Below are 12285 nucleotides of genomic sequence, written 5' to 3'. Positions count from 1 at the left end.
TCAATTCCTCCCCGTTCCCCTCATTGGTCTGCATTCTGACGTGGCAGGTGCCATTGTTGCCTAAAAATAGAAGATTACCAGCACTTATACACTGAGGATGCCTGTTAGTCCCAAGCAGTCATTCGGTTGGTTCCTTGTGTAAGTGCAGCTGATCTGGCGATACTGGAGTGCATCCACGGGCGGCCAATCAAGCTCAAGCTCAAGCTCAAGAAAGAAGACGTGACCTTCGAGAGGTTTTTTCCCAAGACGGTGTCCAAGAAGGATTACCACCGCTAACTTTCGCCAACGGGTCCAACGAAAAATCGAAGGCACGGGTCCAAACAAGGATCGTGAAGGGATCAATAGTAGAAAAAATAGTACTGAAAAGTACCGTTTTTAATTTTAGCACTAAAAAGTACTGTTTATGTAGCACTGAAAAGTACTGATTTATTGCTTTAGGTAGTTTTTAAGAAAACTTCCTAGAGCAGAGAGAATTCGTGTACGCACAGCACGAAGGTACGATGCGCACTGAAGATGGAGTTGATAGAGAAAATCCAAAGATGGTTAAAAATCTAATCATCTTTAGAAAATCCTTAAGTCCCTAGAGAAATACATAGAAGAATTACTTGGATAAATTCCTTGATGAATCTCTGTAGCAATCCCTATAGGAATATCTTCAGCAACATTGAATTATTATGTAGAGCTTTTTTTTGTAAAAGTATCAAATTTTACAAGCCGAATTATTCATCGGCGTGAAAATACAAAATCATCGGCGTAGTGTTAATAAGGCACGCCGCTGATTCTTCATTCGACGTCGGCGTGACGTAAAACAGATCGGCGGCGGCGTGGTGTGGCGACGCACAGGTCTATGCACCACTACTGAAGGTAGGTATCTCGCATAGATTTTGAGAAAAAATCAACTTTGGTGAGAAACCGTTTTTAACTTTTACCGCGCCGACGGTATTAAAAGCCTTCTATTTGTTTCAAACTAATTTACGACTTCGACACCATTCGAATATTATCGGCAATCAAAATTAAAATGCCAAATTCACCGTATTTTTCTATCAAAATACACTAATAAAAACATTCTGATGATGCTTTGTTCTTTCAGCTTCCCGGAATCGGCTTGGACTGCCAAAAATACGTAAATTCCCCCTAATATTATTTTAATTGAGAAATAAAAACAACAATGACCAGAATAATTATCCTTAAAGCCTGATTTGCTACTGAAAAGAAATCGTTAAAGAAATTTCTCGCCGATTCCTTGCAGAAATTTTTTACAGCGACTCCCATTTGAAGTGACAGTTATTTTCAACTGCGTAGGTACTGCGATCAGAAAAAGCGCATTCTTGATCGATTCCTTGCAGAAATTTCCCATGCATAGATAGGCCGAGAAATTACTTGTCAGCAGCGAATCAGGCTTAAGGCTGGTTTGCTACTGACAAGAACAGGAATCGCCTATCTCGATGCGTGGAAAATTTCTCCCCAGAAACGGTCCAGAAAGTCACATTTTTCTGATCGCAGTACGCAGTTAAGAAGAAATGTTATTTCAAAGGGTGCCTCCTGTAGGAAATTTCTTAACCCATTCAGTCAAGGAATTTCTTTACTTCTCTTGAGTACTTAGCTTTATAAAACAAAGATAAGCTTTTGAGCTTGGCTTTGATTGAGGGGCGCACAAAAGTAGGCATGCCAAAGGCAACACTACTGCTCTGATCGTTTGCCAAAGCGTGCTTAGATCGATTTTAGATAACAAAAAATGATATTTTGTTCGATTCAAGAAATTGAGTATTGAAGGGTAAAACCGATTTCGAATAATCAAGCCCATTGGCAAATTTGTTTGTTCAACAGTTTTTAATAAAAACGCTTTTTTTCGTAAAGAAATAGTCGATTAAAGTCGTGAGAAAGAAAGGGTTAATGAAAGTTCAGCTTCATGTTTTAAGATGAGCCGTTATCACGTGGAAAGAACGCTCATTTGATTACAGACGTTTTCCAGATGAATCATTACAATAAAAATGTAAATCCTTATCTGCGTCTACGGTTCTTCGCGTCGCCACTATTTCAGTTTGCTTCTGACTTTCATCCAATAATCAATCGAAGAAATGGCGCTCCTCGCACAAGCTTGTCTGTTTATTTTTGTCATGTTACTAGTAGAAAGTCAAGTTCTGAAGGCCAACCCCATTCCAAACTACGAAGAACAAGATGACATGCTGCTGTACGGAACGGCTCCATCAACGGATGTCGAGGAACTGACGCTGATGGATTTCGATCGCTGGACACCGGTGCCAGTGAACTCGACAGACATGCTTCCAAATCAGCACATGGACAACGGAATGATCGATAGGATGATGGAGAAAATACGCGGGTGGACGAATTCCTCGTACAACACGGTGAAATCATGGGGTCAAAAAATGAAGCGGAAGTTCTGCTCGTACGAGTGCTTTCAACAGTACTCGAGGGTTGCTAAATTTTGCAACAAGCAGATGGATCAACCAGTCGGGCCGATTGGATCGGAGCAGTGAAGATTGATTAGAATGTAGTGACTACAATTTTGACGTTTAAATTAATAAATTAAATAAAATAAATCAATTTTATTAGGATAGGATCATAGGACCTTTGGATGAGTAAAGGTGGGAAAGAGTTAAATTATTTGATAAATGAAGCTAACGATGATGCATTTTTATGAGAGTCGATATTCTTAGTAAGGTCTTGAGGAACCAGAGTTAGCTTTTCTGACCTTTCACAAAGTTTTCTGATGAAGGTTACAATGGACAAGACTCGATTACTTTTTTAAATCGAAGTAAGTAACTTCCATACGGTTTGGAGAAAGTTAATTAAGAATTACAAACTGTCTTCTAAAACAGTTTTTAAAGAAACCCCTTTTTATTTTTTACCGTGTACCGTAAAGTGCCGTAATTCAGCGCAGTTAAGGAATAAAACGATTCAAATTGTTAATTAAAAATTAGTATTGCATCAACAAAAAAGCTTTATGGGTGGATCGCTAGCAAATCTATTCCAGATTATGGGAAAAATATAAACTAGACTGTATTCATAATTTACAATTGTGATTTTTTTTGAAATAGTTCACTCGTTGAAATTGCCTAATTCCGCGCATTTTTTAAACGCTTTTCCATATTCCGCGCAGAAGAATGCCTAATTCCGCGCACTCATGAAACAATCAAATTAGCATTAATTTTGATAAGCGGCTGCATCCGTTAGTTACGTAACACTTAATATTGAAAATTTTCAACCCCCTCCCCTTCTGTAACACTTTTTGTATGAGAAAACGTAGAGTTTTGTATGAACCGTAATTTTTTAGTCTACGTTCAGGTTTTTTTATTAACTTTTTGTCTATCACTTGAAATAAAGATAACCAAAACCGTGGCATTGGTACGTGTGAATTTCGTCTAGGGGAAAGTGGGGCAATTTGGCCATCTTAAGAAAAGTCGTAATAATTGAAATTTTTAGATCAATACACTAGATATGCACGATTTCCGTCGTCTTAAAAAAAAACACGAATGCATTTTTCGTCGATTCTTCTGTTGATGGGGTGATATGAGCACCCTATTTTATGATGTGAAATTATCCCATAGAATCTAACAATTTAATTATTTTATTCACTGAACTGGAAAGTTTAGAAATGAAATACTCTTTCGAAATCTACTGAGCTCATATTTGGCTTAAATATGCTTCTTATTGCATAGTTTTAGACAATTCGGTCGAGAAAAAAACCCCATCTTCTTCTTCTTGGCATTAACGTCCCCACTGGGACAGAGCCTGCTTCTCATCTTAGTGTTCTTATGAGCACTTCCACAGTTATTAACTGAAGCTTTCTTTGTCAAAGTTGCCATTTTTGCATTCGTATATATCGTGTGGCAGGCACGATGATACCTCATGCCCAGGAAATTTCCACTACGAAAAGATCCAGGACCGACCAGGAATCGAACCCAGACACCTTCAGCATGGCTTTGCTTTGTAGCAAACTGCACTGTTCATACAATACAAGGACCAGTTCGCATTATTGCTTGGAATCAAAGGGTTTTAAGCAAATCAATTAATGGTATCCACTAATGCCACGGGTAACTGAAACTTATTTTTTAAGCAAAAAGAAACCTCAGAAGAACCTAAGGGTCATCCATAAATTACGTCACACAAAATATGGCCATTTTCAATCCCTCTCCCCCGTATTATCATACTTTTTGTGTGGAGGCTTCGTAAATTATGTAGAGATCGTAAAGTTTCGGTGAATCATTTCCCGAGAGTGTGTCGTAATTTGTGGGGTCTTCTACAAATTACGACCTGTTGAACATGTGAACGATATGTTGTTTTTACAATAATTCTATATGGATTGTATAATATAAATAAGAATCATAAACAAGTATACATTTCCAATGTTATGTGTGGTTCATTATGCTAAGTAAATTTTGTGCGCACAGATGTACACACTTAATTCAGAATGCCGAATCTAGGCTAATTTCAACCGAGATCCGCACAGCCGAGCTCGTGAAAAAAATCTAAGTGTGTATAGACTATTTTGTTGGGGCTGTGCATAAACCACGTGGTATTTTTCCCTGTAAGGGACCGTCCATAAATGACGTAGCATTTTAGGGGGAGAGGAAGTCTACGATTTTGCTACGAACCATGTATTAAGTATGGGAAAATAAGCTACGAAGGGGAAAGGGGTGTCAAAAATTGGTCAAAAGATGCTACGTCATTTATGGACGCTGCCTAAGTGGGCTTTCCAGATATTCCGCTTGTACATGAAACGTATGTATGCATAAAGTTACTTTTCAGAGAAATAGACAGATGTGAAGACGGATTTAGCATGTTTTACTTGTCTGTTGTTATGCGAAGAACAGTGCGCGGAATTAGGGCATTATAAAAAAATACGTGGCCTAATTCCGCGCAATACTTTTTTGAATAAAACTCAATAATTATGCTAATATTTGATAAGATTTCATAGAAGCAACATGAAACATATCTGTAGCAAGTAGTTCCATGGAATATTGCATAAAAAATAAAACATTTTTAATAAAGAAATAACGTTTGTTGTTGTCCTACAGTCTTAGCGCGGACGCTAAGAAAATTAGAAAAATAACGTCTACTCCGACGGGCCTTCACTGATTATTTTTTTATGCCGCGAAAAAATGCCTTATTTGCTTTTATTTGTGATTCAAACTTATTCTTAATCAAAGTAGCTTCGAATAGCATTAAAAGTTGCTGAAATATTAATGTGTATTTCCATATATAAATAATTTTGTATGAAATGCGCGGAATTATGCACTGCGCTGAATTAGGGCACTTTACGGTACATCGCTTAAATTTTGCATGCAATCAGCTCGCGTTTCAAACACTAGGTAGTTTCTATCGTTTACCACAATTTTTGTGGTAATGATAATAAATGATAAGCCGTTTCATTCAGTTACATACGACGTTTTTGTACCAGTGTAAAATCGACTCACTTAGTGATCACTTCATTGAGGATCATCCATCATCTTTTACAAGCATCCAAACACTCACAGAGACTAACATAATGAAAGTTTGGTGCGATGAGACCGGGTAGCCTGTCAACCAACTCGTACAAGCGCGTAGCAAGGAATGATTTCTCATAAATAAGTCCACCATAGTTTTACATGTTAGATATATTTTAGCTCGGTTTTCTGCTTCGCTTCGGCGTTTCCGTTCATCACTGTTGTTCTGTGTTTCGATTTTGCGTGCAGCTTCAGGCGTTAGATCGTTCGTTTCTTACTGTCTAAACACTGTTGGTTGTAGCTCTGGCTTCTTATTTCTCATATTTACACGAATCAATACCAACAAGTTAATTATCCAACAATGCCCGCCTTAGTAGGAATTTGAGTAAAGTTTGAAGAATTAAATTAAAGCGTTTGTAAATCCACCAGCTGCCCTCTCGATACTCGCGTTTCCTTAACGTTTTTACAACTTGTTATTCTCGTGTTTAAAAATAGTGTTAATTTGCTTTCCTTTTTTTGTGGGGTCAAGATTCGCTGGGACCAAATGTTCAATAGTTATTTTTCTTTGTTTGTTTTGTAGATATGTAGAATTTTGCTTTTCCTTTGCGTCCGTAATTTGCTTCAAGGTTTCTTAACGTTAATCGGATTTGCATGGTAAGTACACAATTAGATCTCGCTTCGATTTGCACAGATTTCCATGACTTTTTTTAGAATAAGTACAATTTTGTTTATTTTAGGGAAACATCCTAACCTAAGTTTAAATATATGGCAACCGAAGTTTCAAATCATCTCATTTGAAATGGAAATGAGAGAAACACAAGACGTTTATTTTCTAAAAAACATGTTGTTTAGCGACAGCAACAAAGAAGTTAGTGTCCGATCTAATCGATTTAAAACAAATCCCTTCCCTAATAATAAGCGTATTGCTAAACTGAACCCGTTCTTCGTGAAGGATAAGCCCTAATAATTTTTAAACTTTTCTCATTAACTATTTAAAACTTCCAAGAGGGACATAATGTACATCCCTCCTGATGAAGCGTCTAAGCGTTTTCCTCTTTACAATGTCCATCTATTGGCGCGCATTGAATGCACCGCCTAGCGAGGACTTCAATCTCTCACTTCAAGAGTCGCGAAAACGCTTAATCGCTAGAGCGTTAGCACAGTACTAAAAAGAACAATACTTGATTTCGTTTGAATCGCATCTCAAACTAAGCTCGAACCTATAGCGAATTACACATCTAACCACTATCAATAAGCCTTACATCTTATCCTAACTTCCGGGAATGGATCGCCTTCTTCCAAGATGCGATGCTCACCTACTGCCACAAGGCCATCCTGACCCAGGCATGATGAAGCAGCTTCGAACTTCATACTTCGATCAACTTTGTACACAGGCATTAGCAGGGAGGGCTTGCCCTAGGACTCCACTTACTTCCTATTAGTAGTACATATACAATTAGATTAGTATCTATTCAACTAGAATGTGATTCATCTTTGTCCAACGGGGGAGGACACTATACTATCGCCGTTGGATGCACTGGATCATCATCAGTGGCTGCTGCTGCTGCTCCGGCCGTTTCTGTGGCGTTTCCAGCGCTGCCGAGGCTACCACCTCGTTCTCGCCGTCTTCGTCCGGTTCTTCTGGGTCCTCCACCGGACGCTGGTGCTGCAGGTGCCGTAATTGTTAGGATGTCGTCGACAGGTCGTCCTTCAACCACTGCGGGATGGGGCGAGAGCCGAGCTTTTTCAGCAGCTTGTTCAGGGCGCTGTTGTGGTTCTGGTAGTACCTGGAAGAGGAGAAATGCGAAAGTATGAGACTTTTGAGTTTGTTTAGCTCATTAATTAATAATTTTTACATGTTAAACCTTGAAACTCTATTTCAAAAATAATGGTTTCTTCAAAACACCGAAGAATTTACAGGTGGGCCCATACTTTTAAAATGTTCGAATTTTTTTTATGATAGCGCAGGTTGTGATAGCAAGATTACAGCACGGAATCAATTTGAGACATGATATAGGTTGATACTGGACAGAGTCTGCTGATTTGAGAATACAAGCAGCAAACTTGGAACAAACTAAAATGAAGCGTTTAGAACCTGAATAGGAGAAGCTCACAATAACGATAAAAATCTATACGGAAGTTGATGTTGTATCAGTCAGGCAATGACCAGCCATCATTATTCAAATTATCGAAAATAGCTTTTGTTCATATTTGGACATTTTTTACGGTATTGGTCTTGCATATTTCAAATGCATTACACCAAAAACTCTTCAATCGATCCTAAATCATGTTCAATAAACAACAATAGGACAAAATTTGCCTTTCGAATGTAATCAAGATCGTTAAAACCGATTGATAATTACTGTCTTAAAATGATAAAACTTCTTGAACACTCATAGACGTCATCTGGAACTTTCTTCGGGAGGTGGCCAAGCTTCTGCAGAATGTTCACCATCAGGATGTAGCGACGGTTTAACAGTGGGCTAAGTTGAATCTCTAAAAAAATTCACGTGTCTGCATGTAGCTCCGAACAAGCGCTACGTTCAAAGGGCCTTACTTCTGACTTAGGCCGACCCAGCCCTAAACATAATTTTCTGCTTGCATAGAATTACAAAAGGCGACTTTGTACAGCGACAAGAAGATAGTAGCCCAAAGGGGATCAGATCTAATGGAGCAAATGATCAATTGCAAGAAGCGCGAAAGTGCATAGTCAGTGATACCACAGGCATCCGCTGCTAGTAGTAGTATTACACACCGACTGAGTTACCAAAAAAATGCAGATGAACTTCAATAATGGATCATTAAAATAACCAAAACGGCCGCTATGGAAAGCATAGATAGCGCCACCGTAGCCTTGTGTGTTTGACACAAGGCTGCCAGATGTACAGATTTCTCTGTATTACACAGATATTTTTATTCTGACACAGATTCAATTTGTATGGAACACAGATTTTCTTTCAACAATTTTTGTATGGACACAGATTTTTTTGTATGAGACACAGATTTTTTAACCTCGTGGATACAGATTTTCTATCAAATCATCTGGCAGCGCTGGTTTGACAGAACAGCAATGCTGTTACAATGTTAAATCCCATAAACAGTGGCGCCTTTGTTTTGATGCGGTGAGCACTGACAAAAACTACATTCAATGATCCATTGCTACACCTCACAGCATGAGGTGTGCAAATCGACAGCACAAACGAGGAGTTACGTCACAATAATTGCAGAACCGTATCGAGTTTCTTTTGATAATGGCAATTGGGTGCCAGAAAGAGAAGAGAAGGTTAGTGATAGCTCAAATCAACGGAGCCTTCGTATTAGGTGGACAGCGGAGCAGTACACTTAGATTAGATGATAGATGTGCTAACCGGGCGGGGTCTAAAAATCGCCAAAATTGCCTTACATAATTAATGGACAGCCCCTTATCTTTGAAAAATGCATTCAGAATAATGCGTTAGCCATGGCCCAGGGCTAGTTCCTAGAGAAATTCTTGATCTAGTAAAATTCATGTTGGATTCATGGAATGGCTTTTTTAAAAGAATATCGTTTCTCTAAACATATTTTATTGTTACTACATAAAATTGGCGAAACGGTTGACATAAATTTTCCAAGTAATCTTTGAAAGATTTGGTCAAAAATCTCGCCAAAAACTCAACATAAAACTGGCCATGAGTACATAAAGGACCTTGCTGTTTATTCATCGAAGATCTTACCATAAAATTTGTTAAAAATGATTGGAAGAATTCGTTGTAAATCTGCAAAAATCCCAAGTTCCGTTTGAAGAATTTCTGTGGTTATTTATGAAATTGATTCTTGATTAATCCTTTTCTGGGTTAGGTACTAGTTTGACTATGACAAAGGGGACTCGATGAGATTTTCAAAATCTCCTTCAAACGACAAAATCTCGTCGAGGCCCCTTTGTCATAGTCAAACTAGTACCTTACCCAGAGAAGGTTTAATCAAGAATAAATAACCCCATGAGTAAATAAGCCATTTTGTTCGCTTAGCTTTTCAATAACCTTCAAGAATCTACTAAAAATTCCTAGCAGAATTAGACAAGGATCTTTTCTAAAATCCACAAAAAAACCTTATTTGCAATCTACTAATATCAAATTCAGTGATCTCTCAGAAAGATCTTTCAAGAACCTGGTCAATTATCGATTCGATTCTCGTTAGGATTCCAGTAAAGATCTCATTAAAAAAAATGCCACGTATTTGAATATAAATCTAACAATAATCTCGTCAAGAACCTTGTCGGGAATCACTAAGTACTGTAAATTCGGGTGAAATTGATCAGTAGGGTGAAATTGATCACTGTGTCACTCGATTTTATTTCTTCCTAATGGAGCACAAATATCAATGTAACCTGCAGTGAATGAACGTTGTTTATCGTAAGTATGTCCAAATTGTGTGTTGTAAAGCAGGGTTGCCACCAAATATCCATTTTGAAATTCCCGCTTTTTCCCCGGTTTTCCCGGTATAATTTTCAAAATTTTCCCGGTTTTAATTGAGGGGCCCAGACGCATAAAATGACCCTTTGGTTGTTTTTTTTATTATACATACCAAAAATTCTACTTCAAGCTTTCCAATGGAATTTTAGGTGATTTTTTCGTCCAATAAGAAAATTAATAATTTTCGTAGAAGATTGGTTTGTTTTTTTTATTTTTGGTTCAATTAGAATGGAATGAAAAAATGCTGAAAACTACACGCAAAAAAATTGTGCGGTAAAAACTACCATTTTAGGGGGTTAACTTAAGCGCTCGCACCGGCAATTTTCAGCAGACCAGAAATGCGCTTGATTTTACCATGTCTGTAGTTGGAATCAGATTGCTGTAAATTATTTCTGTCAAACGTACCAGCAATACGGGGGGGTGTACCGTAAACATAGTAAATTGGTCTGGATTTCCATGGTAGTTTTAAAAATGGGCGTAGTCAGCTAAAATAGTTATTTTTACCACAGAATTTTTTCCCGTGTATATTTCAGTCACTTATACTCCTTTGCTGCTAACCCCCTCAATTGAGCCAATAGGATAGTTTCTACTCTTGAGTCTTGGCACTTTTTAAGCATAGTACGCTGTACCGTTCAAGAAAAGTAAAAAAAAATCCTAGACCGAATGGAAGAAATTTTATAAAGAGAGCTCCATTTGAAATTATACTTCGTCTCAGCTGCATACTGCGATAAAAAAATGATTTTCTTGACCATTTCAGGCAAGTAATTTCCCACGCATCACGATAGGCGATTACTTTTCTTGTCAGCAGCAAATCAGTCTTTACCAATCAAATTGCTTGCTTGCTTTTGGTGACCAATGGGAAAAATTTTCAACGCGCCCAACTAACATTTAGTGCAAATGTAAACATTCTCTAGGCCCTCTTTATACGGCTTTATGCTGAGTAAAGGCGCTGTACATACGAACGAAAGCTTCTAAGCAATCCTTTTACCAACAAATCTGGCGAATCTACTCAGCTACTTTTAAGCTGTATTGGCAGCTCTTCCCAACTAACAATTTTAGCGCTATAAGCCAAGATTATTTGCTTTGCGCTGTATAACAGTTGAATTGAAGCAGCGAAAAATGAAAGCTGTCAAAAATAGAACGATTAGCGTTAATACAGCTGTAACGCAAACGTTTTGCAGCTACAAATCTTAGCTGAATTAATTTCGTCAGTTATCGCTTTTGCTGCTTTCACTGAGCTGTAACTCAACACCATGAAGGATAGCAACCTAATGATGTGGAATAAAACTCGCCATCATCAATCCGGCTGCTTCTATACAATATGATTTGTTATGCTGCTCAATATATATTTCAGAAGCGCTTTGTCGTTAGTTATACAGCGAGCATACAGTAGTATGCTGTAAAACAACAACTTGTGGCGCATCTACTCAGCTTGTTGAATGTAAACATTGCGTTTGACGTTTCGCACCCTTTTACAGCCTGATGAAGTGGTGTAAGCGCGGCTATGGCATCTTTTACGATCATTATAAAATATTGTGTGAACCGTTTTCGATGTAGAACAAAACGGTGTGTTTTCTTTGCCTTTCGATATAGACTGTGGTGGCAACAAGGACAGCGTCGAGACTTGTGGATGCAGAGATCGTGAGTTCGTTTCCAAGCGGTGGCAGGTAACGTTGGGAACATTAAATTCAGATACTTATGATATGAATTTCGGAAGCTGTGAAACAGCTTGAAAATAATATTTAATCGATAATACAGCGGAGCTGTATAATAATTATTCAACAGTTGCGAAATGGTTGAGAAAGCGCCTTCCGAAGATGTTACACAGCTAGCGGAATTTGGGGCAAGTGTGCCACCTTAAGCAAATTGTTCTCTAACTTTGTCTAAAGCTCATAGAATCCACCATTTATCCTCATGATGTTAGTTTTACATCTTTTCATAACCACTGTGCCATTTAAAAAGAAAATAACTTCAAAAAGTATTAGTTTTGGAGCTTCTCAAATATCATCCAAAATAACCTATTTTTCGACACTATGGGGCAGGCTTGAGAACTGTGATCACAATTTGCCACAGTTCATCGATTCTGCCAGTCAACCAAAACACAAAGCATCAGCATCATCAATACCATCAAGTGTTGCGCTGCCAACGGTTCACACACTGCTTGACTGTTTTTGTCTCTCCACTATGACCGTTTTCGGGCAGCCATCTCGAGGTGAATGATTGGAAAAAATGTTAAATAATTCAATCGCTTATATTTCGCTTGTGTTTTCAACTAATTGAAATCTATTAGCTCTAACAGCAAGAGCACAATCATTCCGTTGCGATACATATAAACAAGTTCAATTTCATGCTGCCTTTATCGAGCCAAAATGCAAAACCCCGAAAAC

At 38.1% G+C, this 12285-nt stretch overlaps 2 protein-coding genes across 5 annotated transcripts in view; one reads left to right on the top strand and one right to left on the bottom strand.

The window, feature by feature from the left end:
- Positions 1-2029: 2029 nt before the first annotated feature.
- Positions 2030-2581, top strand: LOC110675699. The gene has a single exon (XM_021841350.1). The coding sequence runs from the start codon at positions 2079-2081 to the stop codon at positions 2496-2498; it is 420 nt and encodes a 139-aa protein (XP_021697042.1). The 5' UTR covers positions 2030-2078; the 3' UTR covers positions 2499-2581.
- Positions 2582-5603: 3022 nt separating this feature from the next.
- Positions 5604-12285, bottom strand: part of LOC5576444 (bifunctional heparan sulfate N-deacetylase/N-sulfotransferase) — a 653265-nt gene continuing 646583 nt past the window's right edge. For all 4 annotated transcript variants that reach the window (XM_021841347.1, XM_021841346.1, XM_021841349.1 and 1 more), the window contains one exon: positions 5604-7234. In XM_021841347.1, coding sequence (XP_021697039.1) covers positions 7132-7234 — 103 coding nt within the window. In that variant the 3' untranslated portion in view covers positions 5604-7131. The remainder of the gene's footprint in view (positions 7235-12285) is intronic.

The sequence above is a fragment of the Aedes aegypti genome, chromosome 2 (genome assembly GCF_002204515.2).
Source record: "Aedes aegypti strain LVP_AGWG chromosome 2, AaegL5.0 Primary Assembly, whole genome shotgun sequence".
Taxonomy (NCBI): domain Eukaryota; kingdom Metazoa; phylum Arthropoda; class Insecta; order Diptera; family Culicidae; genus Aedes; species Aedes aegypti.
The sequence above is the reverse complement of the archived record's forward strand: the minus strand, read 5'-3'. Positions and strand labels throughout refer to the sequence as shown.

What these genes read in the sequence shown, in the direction of transcription:
- LOC110675699 (XM_021841350.1), top strand. Translation starts at nt 2,079, where the DNA reads ATGGCGCTCCTCGCACAAGCTTGTCTGTTTATTTTTGTCATGTTACTA.